This window comes from Thalia democratica, unplaced genomic scaffold, assembly GCF_965202585.1.
Source record: "Thalia democratica unplaced genomic scaffold, ktThaDemo2.hap1.1 HAP1_SCAFFOLD_333, whole genome shotgun sequence".
Classification (NCBI taxonomy): Eukaryota; Metazoa; Chordata; class Thaliacea; order Salpida; family Salpidae; genus Thalia; species Thalia democratica.
The window spans coordinates 1-19,427 of NW_028139417.1; the positions used below are offsets into that span (position 1 = coordinate 1).

At 24.6% G+C, this 19,427-nt stretch overlaps 1 protein-coding gene across 1 annotated transcript in view; it reads left to right on the forward strand.

The window, feature by feature from the left end:
- Positions 1-4,595: 4,595 nt before the first annotated feature.
- Positions 4,596-19,427, forward strand: part of LOC145846198 (uncharacterized) — a 30,363-nt gene continuing 15,531 nt past the window's right edge. The window contains exon 1 of the mRNA XM_082953112.1: positions 4,596-4,764. Within this exon, the coding sequence (XP_082809238.1) occupies positions 4,596-4,764 (169 nt within the window). The remainder of the gene's footprint in view (positions 4,765-19,427) is intronic.

A 19,427-nucleotide genomic window follows, 5' to 3' on the forward strand; every position in this document is an offset into this window, starting at 1 on the left:
AACATAAAAATATTAATAAACTAAATCATCTTCCACAGAGCCCACTTGGAGGGTTTTTAAATAAATTATTGAGAAAGTTTGAGAAAAATAACAGAACATATGTTTAATTAAAAATATCATTGTTTTTTATTGTTAGCTGTTCGAAATTAATTGCACTTGCTAAACAATAATACAAAAGTTATACAAAAGAATAAAAAACATTATGACGTATTTATGAATTATTGTAGAGTACAAATGTTCAGTGCAAAAACTAATCTTCTATCTAAAGACTAAACAATCAACTAAAATTCAAAAAACTACAAACAAGTGAATATTACATTAAATACTTTAAAAGCTATTGAGTTAAAGAACTAACGGCCGTTGTGTATGCGTTGAAAAAAAGAGGGTTACTTAAATAAGATAAGTGAAATCATATCGTTTTGTCGTCATATGAAAAAGCTCCTCTTAATAATCAATAAATTTAAATTGTTTAATGTAATAGTCACATATTTGTAGTTTTGTGAGTTTTAGTTGTTTGTTGAGATGGAAGATTAATTTTTGCACTGAATGTTTTTAATCTACGACATTTCATAATTACGTCATAGATAAATGAAGATATAAATATACCACAGATGTTTTTGTGTTAAAACTTTATTTCAAATAATGGCGTTTCACTGCTCTCAAATAAATTTAAGAACAGATCTACGGAGTCTCAAAAAGCTCTAAGAATAGACTTAGCTTAGCTAATATTCCGACAAGCTTAGCTTATCAGGATCTCCAGGATTTAACGCCTTTTAACGTTACATCTTATATATATATATATATAAATGTATATATAGATACGTTGTAAATAGTATACTCAGTACAAAACAAACACTGTTTTTTTCTATTATCAAAGTTATTATGCTTATGCACTAGTATCATGAATTGGTATTTATTCATAACAAATTTAATTTGCACTATCTCTTATTCATACAATAATGTTAAAACTGTTTAGTCTTATAAATTAGTATTTATGGATAGAAACTAGTACATACATATGTTTATGAGTGATATTATGTAACAAAATAGGTCATGTTAAAAAATACACTATACATTTTGAAAACTATGACATAGATTTCAAATTCAAACAATTAGTTTCAAAGTTAGATTTTAAAAAGCTATAAAAATAATATGAATTAAATAATAAATTGATAAAAACTCATAAAATCTGTTCGTGTCTCTTGTTTGGGTTTGTTTATTATTAAGTGAAGTTCAAGCTTTTGTAAATAAAATATTGTTTTTTAACGTTTTTTGTTATAATCTTTGTTAATTTTTTTTACAGTACTTGAAGTAAAGTTGAATTTTGCTTTAGAAACTAAAACTCAGTAAATTTTTTTTTTAAGTTTTAATTATTATCAAAAAATTATTACATATACATGTCAATCGTAGGGATTTTCCAAAACTCAGAACAGTTATTAAAACCAATTTTAACATTTAAAAAGATTTCATTAAAACAACAGAAGACGAGGTACCAGATATCAGAGAAAATGAATATGAAGGGTTGTTGTACTACTATGGGGAATGGATTAAGAGTAATGGAACTGAACAAATTGAAAGTAGCTACACTTGTGCCCCAAACTACGAACACAAAACAAAAGTATACAGGATTGCAGTTGACGTGGTCATTGGGTTTTTTCTTCCCTACATCGCCATTGCAATCAGCTATTCAGGGATCGCCCACATGATAAACAAGAGAGCCAGGAGTCGAATGAACACCGACAGGAGCTTGTTCAACTCCAACGTTTCTACAATGAAGCACAGCGATACGAAAGAAACCACATTGAGTCCCATTGTCAAGTTTAACAAGTCTTCGGTGCCAAAACTGAAGTTGAGTCCGGTGAACAGGATGGTGGACCGGAAGAGGAGACCGGTGAGCAACGCATCAGCAAGTTCAACTGAGAGCTTCTTCACAGATCAGACCTGCGTTCAAGTCAGTCCAGGAATAAAAGTCACTCCGCCTAACTTCACCTGCCTAAGTAGAAGCAAGGAAGTCGTGACAAAAACTGAAAAAAAAAAATCCGAAGGAACCAAAAATAAAAGTATGTCTTTAGTTTTAAGTATCGAAGCTTAAAGCAATTTTTAGTCTTTTGTATTTTAAAACTTTATTTAATAATAAAATAATAAAAAAACAATTTAGTAGTTGCATAGTGCTTAGGATAGCCACTATTGAGTTTAATATTTAGAATAAACATGATTAACATTTTATAGAAAAAGGTTTAGAATGTTTATTTTTCTAATTTATCTTGGTATGCACAAAGTTATTTTTGCTAATTTTGTACTTTGTTCATAGCAGTAAAATAATTAGTAAAGCACTATATAAGCTTCTAGTTTTTTTTATATGGATATATAAGCGATGAATTATTGATTTAAAATTTCTAATTTATTAGATTATTTGTTTAATTATCTCTTGACATAAGCTATAACTTAAAGTATTTTAAATAAGTTTCTTTTAAACTTAATTAAGTGAAGCAGTAAAATAAAATTATATGTATTAAATTAGAGAACGATAAAAATATTTTTTAAGCTTTTATTGACAACGCTAACAGTACAATATAACAACTTATATGCTTGTTGAAAATAACATTTTTTACAGTTGGGTATTTAAGTGTTAAAACCGCAGCTTACAAAAATGCTGAAAAACACATCAAGATTGCAAAAACAGTGACTGCCTACGTGATTGTCTTCTCAATATGCTGGTTGCCACAAAAAATATTCATGGTTGTTTACATTATGCAGGTTTGTAATGTTAAAACAGGTTATAAAAATCAGATCCTTTTAAATTTTAACTACTTTGACCTTCAATTTTAAGTTTAAAAAGCAGTCTAACAAAGAATTCTTTGTTTAAAACTAAGAATACTCTAATTACTTGACAAAAAACTTTAAAAGATTGTAACATTTATATATTTTTTAGCGGTTTTAAAATCTAATTTTTTATTTAATTTCTTCATTAAACATAAATTTAAGAACAATCTATTAACACGTTACATATATTTTAAGTATATTGATCTTTTTGGCTTACTTTGAATAGCTTATTATACAGTTCACTGTCCTCGGTTAAACTTATTAAAACAACTTTTCTATAGTATATTATCTTGAAGCTAACTTTTATTATTTTAAGTATTCTATAAGTTTAAATATATTTAGATAATAATTATTTAGTAGCTAAAATAAAATTAATCACACATTATAAGCAGTACCGGTTTTTCTAAAGCATATCGAATGTAAAAAAAAAAGATTTGAAACTTTTTTAAAATATTTTGTTTTGTGGTTAATTAAATTTTTAATACATACATTAGAAAAAATATTTTATCATCTACAAATACAATGATCTATTTATCTTGAAAAATTTACTTTTGTTATTTTGCAAAATGTTCTATTACATGAAAACAATTTTCGTTTTTTACAAAACTTATTTTCTATAACTGGTCACCTTTAAACATTACTTCTTTTACATTAGTTGTAATTGAAATAAACTTTTCTGCTTAATTTAAAATAATAATATTTCATATCATAATGTTTTATAATACTTTTACAAGAAAACTATAAATACATTTTTTTACAAAATTTTGTTGTTTAAGTGTGCTTTTAGGATTAAAAGTTTAAATGAAAACATGTAAATTTGTGTTAAATAATCTCAATATTCTATTTAATTTTGTTTGGTCCGAGATTTTTTAACATAAAGTTTCCAAAGCATTTATATTAAATAGTAGCAAATAAGTCCTAGTTAGCAAATTTATTTTCTAAATAATACATGCAAATTAAAAACGTGCTATTTAACCAACGAAATAATTAATTTGAAAGTAGTTAAAAGGTTTTAATATATAGTTATTGTGTAAGAAATAAAAAAAAACAGTAACTGATTTAATGTTGGCTGTTTAACAAACAGATAACGCATATGAATTAAGTTTAAAGTTGAAAAGTGAGAAAATGAATTTGACTTAAGTCAAAAAGATTTTTACTTAGTAAACTAACAGATAATTTTCAATTTAAACGTTTGTAAAGTTATAAGAAATTTATATTTTGTTAATTTAGAACTGAAATATAAAAAAAAAAACTTTTAAAACCTACTGCAACACAAAAATTAGGTAGGACTAGAGGAATTTAAAATACATATTTACTTTTATTTACAGAATTTAGAAACTTCATAAAATCAAAATAGCTAAACTTTCCTGAAAAGTACCTTTTTACTAAGACTTAGTTTCAGTTTTATTTTGTTTAATTTTATATTTTACATAATTAGTTGATAAACATGAGACGTATAAAAACTTTTATACTGGTAAAAAATATCGTTATTTTTATTGTCTAGTTTTAAACTTTTTTGTAGATGATTAAAAAAATGTTTTACATAATACATATAGTAACTTATATTAAAATATAAACAAACTTTGTAGGGCTTGGAAGAAAAGGACCTAAACTACTGCCATGCCATTATAACAACAGTCCGAATTATAAGTTTTTTCAGCGTTTTACTGAACCCTATTGTGTATGCGACAACACAGAGAGACATTAACAAGTACATAAGAAAGAACGTCGTTTCAAAATTGTACAAATGTTTCCGATTTCCTAATTTTAAAATGAGGTACAGTAAGAACACTGCTAATACAAAGTTTGTAAATGAAACGAACGATAAAAGCCCAAAAATCGATACCACAGTTGTCAGTCCTCTATTGGTGTCAGAACGGATGAATAAAACTGCCGCTGAAACGAACCAATTAGAAAGCTTGTCGCCGATAAACGAAGAAAGTGATACATGACTTCTTTTGAATTTATCGAACTTTATCGTTTCATATCTGTCTGACTTGTATTTATCACTGCCTTTTCCATTAAGATTAGAACAACGTGTATGCAACTTTTAAAATTTTAACAAAACCTTATGTTGAACTAATAATTATCAAGTGATAATTTTTTTTTCCTCAAAAAATCTTAAACGATGTATAAAGATATACTACACTATTTTTTTTTTTCTTATTGATTTATTTGTTTTGACGAAGTTCATCTGTTTTAAATTCTTTTTTTTTAAGATATTAATTTTTTGTCATAAACAATCAAAAATTGTTTTGACGGTCTTTATATGTTTTGTTTGAAATTCATTAGTTAGGTTTAATATGTATAAGCTAAGAAAAAACTTTAAATCGACCAACTTACTACTGATTAATATTTCTAACAACACTCTTTGTACTGTCAGTAAAATTTACTTCGACTTTTGATTTTTATTTAACTACAGGATAAAATTTTGTACAAAGTTTTGGTTTTTTATATCTAGTTCAGTTTTCTTAAATTTTTTTTGAAAAGCTGTACACAGTAAATAACTAAATAATAAATTCATGTAAATACAAACACCATTATTTAGTTATTGTTCTTTTATTTCTTAAGTGTTTAAATTATAAATAACGTTTTAAGTAATTTAAGTTTTGATAAGGTATTTATATTATATAAAAACAAAATATTTCATTTAATTAAATTATCAAAACTAAATGTTCTACGCACACTTCTGTGTAGCACAAGTGCACACTCTGAATACCACTGGTCTAAATTAATTTTAAAACTACACACATATTATATTTCGAATAAAAAATCAATGCGGCTTTAAATCTTAAAATGGTTTGTGGATACTTAAATAACAGTTCTACAAAACAATATTTTTGTTTATTTGTGATAATATTTTAGTAATGCAAATAATAACTAGGAGGCTATTAGCTAATATTTTTCATTTAAAAAGGAAATACTTTCCTAAAAATAAGCTACACTTCAAAGCTATTTAGTTAAGCAAGGTCGCAAAAATTAAAGTTTTAAATATTTAAAGATTACTTAAATTTAAAGACTTACTTAATTACATTAGTTTTAAGGTTAATAGTTAAACATACCGTTTCGATGTGTTACCTTACATATCTTAATAAAAATAATAGATTTTTAATTTAAATATCGCATTTATAATAAACTAACTTATTGTTATTGACTTATTACAAATATTTTAATACCTTAAAAATTAGTTTAAGAAAGTGAAAAAAAAAATTACTTCTTGTGTAAGATAACTCGTTTTTTAAAGCATTATCATTAAAAAATACTTATTTAGTTTTATATAAAAAAGGTAAAAAGCACTGGACTGCACTTAAGACCATCCAACCATACATGCACCATTCTATGAAATAAGTTCTCATTAGGACTCATCAGGCAGACATAGTCAAGATAAACCACTGTTTAAGTCTGAATAAAAAGATTAGTACTAAAGCATTCGCTTTTGAGTCAAGCAAAATAAATGAAAAAACCATCCGTTTATGACATTGTTGTCAGATTCAGTGTGAAGTTATAGTATACACACGCTTAATCAATTAACTAGTAGCAATAACTAGTGGTAATCTTTAGCAATGTTTAAAATCAAAATGTGTATAGAAACGGTTGCTTTGGTACTAATGTACTTAAGCCTGCTTAGTTAGACTTAAACATTGGGTTATCTTGACTATGTTTGTCTGATGAGTCCTAATGAGAACTAATTTCATAGAATGTTCCATGGATTGTGGCATGAATGTCCAGTACAGTCTAGTGCTTAAATAAAACGCCTTAGCTTTCTTAAAAATAACCAAATTTTTGCTTCTAGATATTAATCCTTAATATTAACCCACTTTTTTATATTTTAATTATTAATTTGAAACATATAATTTAGTGGTTATAAAATCGCAAATAAGACTCAATTTTTACACAAAGAAAAAAAATACTAATTTATCAATTACTAAATATAAAGAAATAGTATATTTGCTTTAGATATTTCATTTTCAATTAAAGTTTAGAACATTTTATACCATGTATTCAATGATTTTTTCAGTTTTGTACATTTAGTCTTTTGAAATTTTAATTAAGCGTTGATACATAAAAGTTGCGTATGATACATAAAAGATCTTTAGAAAAAAATTGTTTATTAAAATTTTTATTCTATCTTACCAGAAACCCTTAACTAAAAAACTCTTATATTACTTATTTAACTTTGAAAGCAAATAGATACATTTTTGCTAAATAAAGGTATTCAAAAAACGTTCTCAGACAATGTTTTTAAATTAGATTGGCTTGTAACAAAATCAAATTTCATTTTATAATTCTAAAGCGTGTGAACAAATATGAAAATTTTTCTAAAAAGTAAAAACATTTGATAAGCTTTCTCAAAACAATTTTCCCTGTTTCTCACGATAACATTGTTTATTCGAAGAAGTTATTTTCTTTCTAATGCGTATACATCAGCGTTTGTCTTTCAAATACACGATAATTACTTCTATTTGTGCTCCAAGCCGTGTGTCGCTAAGTTGCGATAAAATGACGTTCGCATCAACAAGTTGAGCTCAAGCCTATGAAGTGTAGTCTACATTGAAGAAAGTATACGTTGCCTAGTGAAGAATAAACTACACTTTGTCATGGTTGTAAGTATTTTGCATGAATTGTATTATATTAGATTGTTTGTTTATTAACTATTACATTTTATTCTTGAGTTTTGACCGTAACTATTTTATTATAAACATTATTCAAAGTGTATTTTATTTGTAACTTAGGAATAAGTAACTTTATTTTTTGAAACTTTAGTACTGTAAGCTACTTGTAAGTAAAGCAGTCAGTTTAGCTAAGTACTTCGAAACCACATATTTAAGACCATAAACATAACGAGTACTATAAATATAATACTGTGGTTATAGTTTGTAATCAAAATGTATAAACTTATTAAATTAAGTTGAAAAAAAGTTTGAATTACAATTTTAAAGATTTACATTTTTTCCATCTAATAAAGTCACGAAACAATATACACCTGACAATTAAGTAGGTGTGTGACTAACTTTTTTTTAAATTTGATTATTGACTTACGTCATTTGTTATCAAATATGTTGTTCAGTTTATCTTTAGAATTGAATTAATTTTGTATTTAGCTGGCAGTATCATATTTCTAAGTATGTTTTATATATAAGTAATAAAGAAATAAAACTATATCTTCAGCAACAAAACTTCAATAGGATAGTCTTTAAATGTTAACACCATCTACTCTTAATTTAAAAACACACAGCTTTGAGTTCTTATTCACTATTGTCCTCAATCACTATGGTATTACTTACTTAGATTTTGATTTTAAGTTTAAGTAAAAATTTCAAAAAAAAAAGTTTTTATTTAAAAAGTAAAGAAAATTGTTGTGACTTGAAATTTATGTTAAAAGTCATACAAACATATTTAAATCTACGATTTACTAAATGGGGGTAACTTTGCATTTATATTCTGGAATAAAAAAATTAAATGTTTTAGTTTGTATAAACATTTTAAATGTTATCTTTTATACTTATTTATACAAGAATAGCAAGCGTTAATATGACTTAGAGAAACATAACAATTTAGGAAATGCTTGTATGTTTTGATTTTTTTCAAAGTAAAAAAAAAGTATTGCAAGTTATGAATAAAACACACTATGAATCAATACAAGCTTCTTTATTTAAAGTAATAGTTATTAATTCTCAAGAAAGAAACTATCAATTCACGACACAAACAAATTCATTAAAAAGTATTAACAATCGTAAAGTTCTATAAATACTAAAGATGTAGACGTTCTAATGCTCGCTGTTTGATATTCTTGATTCTCGAAACTACATGATGAATGTTACTTGCTGAAAAGTCGACTTCAATATTTGATCATCGTAACTTGAAAACTGAAAGCAGTTTTTAATGTTTTTTGATATTTATAGTTTGCTTCTTTTTAAAACAAAAGTAAACACGAAACTTTCAAATTTTTTCTAAATATAAAACCTGATACGAGTAAAATGTTGGAAAACGTTTATATTTAAACTTTTTAAATTATTTACAAACTTTATACAGCAATTTACTTGTTATAGTTTTATATTAAGCTTAGTTTTCAATCTATAATACTGACTAATAAATACTGACTACGTTTGATAGCCTATAAAATATGAACAGCTCTAAAAGGTTATATTATTATCGAGGTAGGGTAGATTTTGTTAACTGATTTAATATTTGACTGTGTTTATACTAAACGTATTTTTCATTTGACTTATTGACTTTTAACGTTGTAATATAATTTAAATGCGAAAAAGTACAAAATAGTTAATAAATCTAAGAACGCCAAAATCAAAACATATCACACACTGAGAAATGTCAGGTATAGGTTTTATGAATATTTAAATTTATTAAAAGATTAATTAATGCATAAAGAATTTTCAATATCTCCTCAAACCTAGCTTTAAAACTTAGAATGATGCTTGTTTACGTTTATACTCTTTAAAATATTTTAAAACAAAATATCTTTTTAATCTATGCTTCGATTAAACATAACTAGCTAAAACATTATGTTCCTTGGTTAAATGTTTTTAAAGGTTGCTATAAAAGGTTATGGTTTTATGTTCGCTTTTAATAAACTTAAGGTGAGGATTAAGTTTTGTTGATCCTGAAATAAAATTAACTGCATTACTAACTTCTAAAAATACTACATTGTAACTAATTTATACTACTTTGATCTAGTAAACATAAAGTCTAAATCTAAATATCTTATAACTGATACAATAAGCTTTTGTGAATAAAAATGTACAACTATACATTTGTTTTAAACAAACTGTTGTATGTTCATTTAAATTTAACTCCGATAAACACTAAAAACCATTCAAAAAGTTAACGGTTTTAAAAACATTTTTTTAGCTTGTTGTGTTGAAATACATTTTAAAATACTAAAGTATATATTTATAAAATACAACACCAGAACTAACTTGCTCAATTATTTTAGATACATACTTGTAACTGCCGCAAAAATGAGATAAATATTGTTCGTGGTTGACATGTACTAGCGCGTGGATTAATTCAAAACAAAACTTCAGCCAAGGATATTCATACAATTGTGACAGATTATTATCATAGAAAACGTTTGTATTGACAACAGAAAAAAGATATTATTTTGAAGACATGGTAGAATGTTTTTAATTTTCTTAATACATAGACACAAACTTCTTTTGTGAATTTGAATAAACAATACAAAAAAATATTTGAAAGCCTTAGTATTAAAAGTGTTTGTTAAACGAAGCAGTTTTAGAGCAGAAAAAGTAAGTTTTATTTCGTTGCAAAAAAAAAAGTTTTTATACTTAACAAAATAAAATGAAGTTTAATTCAAATAAAATTGTCTATGTTTCTTACCTTTCTAACTTAAAAATAGCTCTGTTTATAGTGTTATGAAATACTTGCTTGTAACATTACTTTTTGTAAACGTAAGTTATATGAAAACAAGAGAGCTAAACATATTCAATACTACACTAAAGTATTGCTGTTCTTTTTTATTGCATTTTATTATTTGATAATTTTTTTGGAATTGATACATTAAAAATATTATATAGTTTACCGTTTGGAGTTATAATGATCTCACGGAAGTTTTCTGTTCCCATTTTTTTTAAATAAGTTTTTCATGCGTCAACAATCAAACTGTTTAGTTGTATACAATACAAATTTTAATAAACGTTTGGTTAATATTGTATTGGTACATTCTTATTACAGACTAAGGAACACTACAACAAAACAAATGATAATTTTCATGTGTAGACAAACGGGTTATGAAAGTTTATGCACATTCTTGTATTAGTGCAACAATAAGTCACAAGTTTTACAATATATAATGAAATCCTTAGTTTAATAGCTATAATATAATTTTTAATTTATTCGTTTTGAGGTTTAACCAGCAATTTTAATGTTAGGCAACTTTAATTTCGGTAGCGTAAATTGAAATAAAACTATAAAACTTTACAACGCTGTTTGAACAGATATTTTTGTTTTTATTTGTTTTTTGTAATGTACATGATAAGTACATACGATTTACTGTACATCATAACGATAACTATAAAATTAATTTTAAGTAAATTATATTTTAGCATGTATTTTATTATTATTTATCAGTTGTTTAATTTTATCAACAAAAACTTAACAGTGAACCAAAATTCTGGCCTAGTTTAAATAAAAAAAAAAAATTTTATTTGAGTAGTTCTGTTATTTTAGTTTGATGGTGTATATAGTAGGACAGTAGGTTCAGGTTTAATTTTTATAACACTTAAAATTTATAAGAAATACTTGAAACAAAGTTTAATCAACTTGGATGATTTTTTTTGTTTTTTATTCACGTTTTATTACTAAAAATAAAGGACTATTTGTGCTTCAAAAGGATAAATTTTACACATGTATAAAATTAAAATTTGTTGTAATAACGGAATATACTTTGTTGTAAATTTTTGAAATTGCAGTACAAAGTATATTATTAGTTTATTTCAAAGCAAGGTTTGTTATCGAAAGAATAATATTATATTTATTTTAATTTTGATTAGAAAATTATTTAAAAAACGTAACTAAGTTTTTGAGTTTTGCAACTAAAAACTTAAAATAAATAAATATAAACTATCAATTTTTTTTCCACTAAATAATTAATTCTTATTACTAACTAAAAATTTTAGTTTTTAAATGGAGTAATTTAATTGTTTCAGTACAACTTTCAAACAAATGGTTAAACTATTTAAAAACTATTTTGTTTAAAATATTCTTATAACATTGGAATGCTCAAAATTTTATGGTTGGCCAAAGTTTAGAAAATAATAATATTACGCAGGCCGAAAAACGTTTCCTAAATAATTTCATCTCGATAAAAACATAATGAACTAAAAAACCAAAGAAAAAGTTTATTAAAATTTTTAACAAAATAAGTATTATTATAAATTATTTCTGAAATACAATAGTAATAGCAAGTTTATATTTTCAATCATTATATTTATAAATGGTAGGTTTTCAATTATAAAATATTACATTTTAGTTTTAAATTCAGTTATATTACCTAAACTAAAACTAAACTAAAAAAATATTTAGACTTTAGTAAATTGATTACTTCTAAATAAGTAAAATCATGTTTAAATAAAAGAATTTAAAACTAGTGGTTTCAAAAACAAAATGAAAAATAAAAATTAACTACTAAAATTGAGTAATGTTAAGTTTAAATAATTTTAAATTAAAAGGAAGGTTGTGGTTAGATAAATTATACAGAAAATGCTAAGTTAGAAATTTTCAAAGCAAAACCGAATGAAAAAAAGATAAATAATTTTACTTTTGGAATAATTGAAAAAGAGATGTTTCCAGCGTGAAGCAGCGTTACTAAGCTGTAATTATGAAACTTTCTCAACGTAACTTGTGCTATAAATTGAGTTTGTTGAAAAATGCGTTCTACATGAAATTTGTGAAAAAATCTGGTTACAAGGCGAACTGGCGACGCGCGTGCTTTTGGGTAGGGCTGCTGATAAATCAAATATTTTAAATATTAAAAGGTGTTTTTACAAACTTTTGTGGTAAATTGTATCGTTTTGTATAAAAAGAAAGTTAATCACTATTGGTAAATTCATAATGGACAATATATTTATGTTGCTAACTATTTGGAAAAGTTAGATAACTCAGGGCGTTACATTAACAATCTGACGATTTTTTACGATATTCCAAAAGATGTGTCCTACAACTAAACATAATAAAAATAATATCTCATAATGGGTTTGTTTAACTTATCAAATTAAACTGCATTGTAAAATGATTTATGTTTTTTAAGCAAGTTGAAAGTTTTGTACAAGTTTTAATTACAAAATTTCAATACAAAAGTTTTAATTCACAGAACAATCTAATGAACGAAATTTACTCAACTTTTGTTTCAAAAACCAATTTAAAGTTACAACTTTTCTTGAGTATGTTCGCCTGTCAGCATTTAAGCTTACTTAAAAAAGTTCAATGCTGAAAATTTCAGATCGTGCTGATATCCAACCACGTTTCAAAAAAGAGAGAACAAAAAAGTAAATAGAAACACGTGAGTATTGAAACGACGAAGTTTGTATATAAATTCGATTTGTAATTTATATGACATTTGCGCATTGTTAGTGGTCAGCGGTATGTAAGATGAAGGTTTTGCTCAGTGAAACTTTCTGTAACATGACAAACTTAAGCCAATGGATTGTTTTGTTTTTGTTTTTTTTTTAATTTAATGAAGTACAATGTCAAAAGAGCTTTACACTTCAAATTAAGTAGCAGCTTTAGTAGAAATGTAGAATAATATATGTGTGTTGTGTGCATTTATGTTGTGATTAAAGGTAGCTTTTCATTACAATGTGGTCTACACTTGATAAAAGTTTCTTGATAAAGTAATAATCAATGATTCTCAACCAAGAAACTATCAGATCACGATACAAATAAGATCTATATAAAGTATTAACGATCGTAAAAATCTATAAAATACTAATGATGTAGACGTTTTAATGCTCGCTATTTTATTCTTGATTCTCGAAACTAGATGTTGAATGTTACTTGTTGAAACGTCGACTTCAATTGATCATCTTAACTTGAAAACTGCAAACAGCAGAACGAGAACTGTCTAACGCGTATTTGAAAGACAAACGTCGATATATACGCGTTGAAAGCAAAATAACTCCTTAAAGTAAACAGTGTTATCGTGGGAAACATGGAAAATTGTTTCGAGAAAGCTTATCAAATATTATTATTGTTACAAAAAATTTCATATTTATTCAAACGCTTTAAAATTATAAAATGAAATTTTTATTTTGTAACTATGGTAATTTAATTTAGACACAGTTTTTTAAACGTTACATATTTTGTTTTTAGTCTAAAAATGTTTTGTAAGTTAAAACAACTGTTTGTAATTTTAGATTTTCAAAAGACACATAAATTATAGTTTCCTTTGCATGAAATTATATCTGGTTTCAAATTTTCTTTCGATTTTTATGTTTAAGGTTAAAACTGTTTGAAATGTTTTGAAAAAACGAAGTAAATAACTATTTGTTGTTTTTGATTCCTACATATTTAAAATATTATCAAACAAAATGTTTAATATAACTATTCTTACAAAGCTTTCGACAAGTTAAGTGTCATGTATAAGTTTTGATATTTATAGTTTGCTTATTTTTTAATCAAAAGTAAGCATTAAATTTTTCAATATATTAAAAATATAAAACCTGATACGAGTAAAAGGTTGGAAAATAATTAACAAATTTTATACAACAATTTATTTTTGTAATTTTATATTAAACTTAGTTTCGTTTTATAAGACTGACTACGTATCGTAGCCTACAAAACATGAACAGCTCTAAAATGTTATAAAATTTCCGGTGTATGGCACAGAGTAATTTATTTGTTAACTTTTTTAATATTTGACTGTGTTTATATTAAATCTATTTCTCATTTGACTTATTGACACATGAAAAAAAAACCTAGATTTTGTAAAATAGTAAGTAAAAAAATCAGAAAAATAAGCAAAAATATATTAATCTGTTAGAGTTAGATCACGAATAAAATGAGTGTTTATTAATAAAAATAAATTTTTAAAAATATAATAGTATACTAAAAAAACATACTTATAAGACAAATAGAAAAAAATGGCCTAGCTGAAACCATTGCCTATCTTCTTTTAGTGAAAAAGATGTCTACAAATCATATTTATAATTGTTGAGTGAAAGTTTTTTTATTAATTAAAGTCGTAATACCGTTTATAATTTCTCTGTTTACAATAACTATAACCGCATAAAAAGCTTTAGCTTAATGTTAAAGTCTGAAATTACGACAATGTGAGTAAATTACAAAAAAGTTGTTGCTACTGCTGACTCGAATTAGGCGGATTAGATCATTCAGCAATATAGTTTTTAATACCGAATTGAATCAAACAAATATATCATTCAAAACCTTAAATATAAAAAGAGTTTGTTTATCAAAAGCCGTTTCTGCTCATTATTTCTTAAATTTTTTATACGATTTACAGTAAGATGTTAACTATTTTTATGCTGTAAATCTACAGAATTTATTTGACGTTCCGTTTAAATTTATTCTGTTTTTGAGGCTGAGCTAAAAGAAATAATAAGTATAGTTGTTTAACTTTTAAAAAGGTTAGTTTATAATTTTAATTATATATTATCAAATACTTTTATAATAATAAGTTATTATAAATGGGAACGGGTCTAAATTGTGCGAAGACAAAATTGCACGAGGTTACTAAATTGCACGTGGAGACTAGTTTGCACGCGGGCACAAAATTGCACGGAGACTATTTTGCACGGAAGCTCAATTTTGCACGAGTTACAATTTTGCACGGAAGGTCAATTTTGCACGACAGATAGTTTTGCACGAAGGGTCAATTTTGCACAATAAATACTAACTTAAAATAACTAAATAAAAAGTATAATAAACCTTTATATTTAAAAAATAATTATAAGCATGTATTAGTGTAGTTAATTTGTAATTTATTAGGTTTATATTAATTTTATTTATTTTTAATTTTTTAATTTTATTTAGCTTTTTTTGAATTGAAACTAAATTATTGTTTTTAACAACTAATATAAATTTTAAAAGTTTTTAATAAACATTAAACTAAAATTTTATTTTAATAAAATTGTCCCTTAATAAAGAATAAACATGTATTGATGTAAACTTAAATTAATTTCAAGTTATACTAAACTTCAATATGAAATAAAACAGAATTAAAAATAAAAATAAATAAATAGTATTTACATGGGTAGGTGTTAAAATTGCACGAGCGTACAAAATTGCACTAGGGGACAAAATTGCACGAAGATACTTTTGCACAGAAAAAAACGAGCATGCAAAATAGTGAGACAACTAAAGAAATTCAGAATGGAGAAAATCCGTCTGATGAAATTGTTATTGTGCATTGTACAAATTATTTTTTATGGCTGTGTACTTCAATAAGTTATATTAATTTTTTCTTATTTGTTTTATATAAAAGTTTTAATTATAATTTATATATCATTATTTTCTATTTGTCTAAACTTTATCTTAGTTGCATCACTATTTGCACGCGTTTTACTCTAATTAGCTCTTAAATTTCTCCTGCTCTGTTTTTTCTCTTTATCTAACACAGACTTGCGAAAAAGCATTGTCAGAAGCAATTTTACAACAGCTACAATTAGTTAATTTCTATTTTTAACAAAAAAAAAAGTTAATAATAAAACCAAAACTCTTTTTGGTTTCCAATAACAGTCAGAATCTAAATATATAATCTGGTTTTATTTTTATTTATATAAAATTTTCTAATTGATTTTTGTTTACAGTTTAATTTGTTCGTTTTGACTTTTTTAACTATTATAATTTCTTTGAAATTTATTTTCTTTAAATTTCATATATTTTGACTTTTTTTATTATTTTATTAACTTTTATTTTGTACCTCTATTTAATGTATTTATTATTAAATTTATTAATTTTTGGAAATCTTATTTATTTTTTGATTTTTTTTTAAATTTATTTATTGCATAGTTATTTGATTTTTAGACTCTGATTTTTTTTGTTATGTTTTTTAATCTATTCAACATCTAATTTTTATTTTTTACTTGAAAATATTTTTTTTTACTTAAAAATATTATATACTTTTTTTCTATTTAGTTATTTTTTTTACATTTTGATTATTTTTTACTTAATATTTTTTTAATTGATTTGTTATTTTTTACTTAAAATTTTTAACCTAGTTTTTTTTTTCTAATTTTTATTATTTAGTTATTAAGTTTTATAATTCATATTTTTTTTAATATTATATAATTTTTTTTCGTATTTTTCTATTTATTAGTTATAAAATTTTTTAATTTTGATTTTTTATTTTTTAAGATATTAAATAAAATTTTTCGTACAAAATAGTCTACTCGTGCAATTTTGTCCCCTCGTGCAAAAATGTCTACGCGCAATTTTGACCCGTCCTTGGGAAGGAAACAAAACCCGTGCAAAATTGACCCTCCATGCTAAATTGCCACTCGTGCAAAAATGACCCTTAGTGCAAAAGTGTCTGCGTGCAAAATTGTCTGCTCGAGCAAAAATATACCCTCGTGCAAAAGTGTCTTCGTGCAAATGTGAACCTTTGTGCAATTTTGTCTACGTGCAATTTTATCTTCGTGCAATTTTGTACTGTCGTGCAAGTTAGTCTTCGTGCAAAAGTATCTTCGTGCAACTTTGTGTTTTCGTGCAATTTGTCCCCTCGTGCATTTTTGTACGCTCGCGCAATTAGACAGCTACCCATTATAAATATGTGTAAAAATAACAAAAACATATTAAATAAAACAGTTAATAAAAGTTTTGAAATAATTACTTTTTTTATATTTTTTTTTTCTAGAGTAGTAAATATATGCTTTATGTAAAAGTAATGTAGAAAAAAAAACAAAAATTTCAAGTATTTTACCTACTATAATATAAATTCCTAATTTTTTTTTTCATCAAAATCACAAGTAAATTCAAAAAATACAATTTTTAACTTTACGGTAAACGTTTTTCAATTGTTAATTATAACTAACCTATTTTAAATTTTAAAAAACCGTTTGATAGACGTAGTAAAACTACATCAGTATACTACCTAGTTTTTGAAAATTAATACAAACTTAAATAATACAACAAAAAATTAAAAAAATAAATTAAATGTCTGTCTTTATTTAAACAACTGATTGTCAAAATGTGCAACTGTGCACAGTTGTAAAAATTCAAGCTGTTCTACTTTGAACAAAAGTTTTAATGAGTATTAAATTAAGTTTAATTTTTTTTTTGTTCTACTACTTGTTCATGTAATAAATACAAATTTCTATTAAATGTTATTAGAATATACATAAAATGAACTAATCCATCATTAACATCAGTTTTAGTAAAATTTCTGAAAAATTCTTCTTTCAAATTAAATACAGAATGTTTTCTGTGATGTTTTATTGAGCATAGACTTTAAAAGCTTTGAGAAAATGCTGCTTTTAGTGATATTACTGTTAATGTTTTACCGTTAAGTTGTGTTTGCTAATAAAATTATCAACCAAGCATTAAGATATCAGTAATTTTAAGTACCCTAACTTTGTGTTATCACTAGTGAATAGTACTTTTAACGTTAAGTTTGTACATGTTTTAAGAACATATTTAAAACCGAGCTTATATTGCTACTTAATAAACATTCAGGGTTTAAATTTACATTACTGCCATGCAATTGTATCAAAAGTCCGAATTATAAATTTATTCAGCGTTTTACTCAACCCTATTGTGTACGCCACAACACAGAGAGACATTAAAAGGTACATAAGAAAACACATCGTTTCAAAGTTGTACAAATATTTTCACTTTCGAAATTTTACATTTACCGCACGTATTAAACCAAAGTTTGTAATTGACACGAATAAAAGGAAAGTCCTAAATATATTCCATGATAGTCAAAATAGTCAGTGAAAGAAACTGTAGCTGAAATCAACTAGTATATATTTTTTCTCGAAGAAGTGAAGAAAGCAATATGTGTTTTTCTAAATAGCGAAAATTAATATGTTCTCAAGATACGTTTGGCAAAAAAAAACAGTATATAAGAGTAATATTTTATAATTATAATTAAAACTGGGATTTCTTTAACAATTGCAAAATACTTTTTTTTTAAATTAATAATAATATATTAGTGGCATTTTATTCAATAAAATAGTAATACTAATAAAATAGTTTGTTATTTCATTAAAATATTTTAACATCTTTATATTTATGAAACTGTAACGTTTTTAATAAAAATCAGAACAAAACTTTATTTAACACAATTACTGCAATTTATATATTGACTTAAATCGCCGAGATATTTATATAGACATTTTTATACTAAAGCTCAATCAATATATGTAATAATTATAAAAATCCTTTAAGCTTTACAAGTGCTTTTTGATAGTTCCTTTTTAACTTTATTTTAACTTTAAAAAAGCATCATAATTCTTTTAAAGTAAAAAGCAAGGTTCAAACCGAGTTTTCTAAGAATAGTTTCTGTTCATTTTATCTATGGTTTTTTTTTTTCTTTTATATTCAGTATATCTTTGGCGCTATACGAAACTATAATGGAGATATTTTTGATCGAAATACTCTCTTTTAATAGCTATATTTCAATGTGAACCATTAATTTAAAATTCGTCGCCTTGAGCTGCAAAATTCAAATCGTTTGTTCAAAACGTTTAAAAACTTAACTTAATTAATTAAGTAAGCTAATTAATTTAAATTTAAGTAGTGATTTTTTATGTTAAGGTTTTATTAGGAACCAAAAAATAATAATATTTTTAAAAAACTTTGATTTATTTTGTACGTACATTCTTAAATTGAAAGTGTCGTTTTGTTGTAAGGTTTAATTTAATAACTGAAAATAATAAAATTCTACAAACTGTTTAAAACTTTGAAATAAAAAAATAATTTGAAATACTTAAAATACATTACATACTTAAATATTCTTTTAGTTATGAGTTACAACATTTTATGAAGATAAAAATTGAAAACCTTAACACTAAAAAGTTAAATTATTGCTATAGTGAGGATAGTCCTTTTTGGCCGAATAAAATTTATTAAAGCTTTATAAAATGATTACAGCATTGTGTTCTATAAGG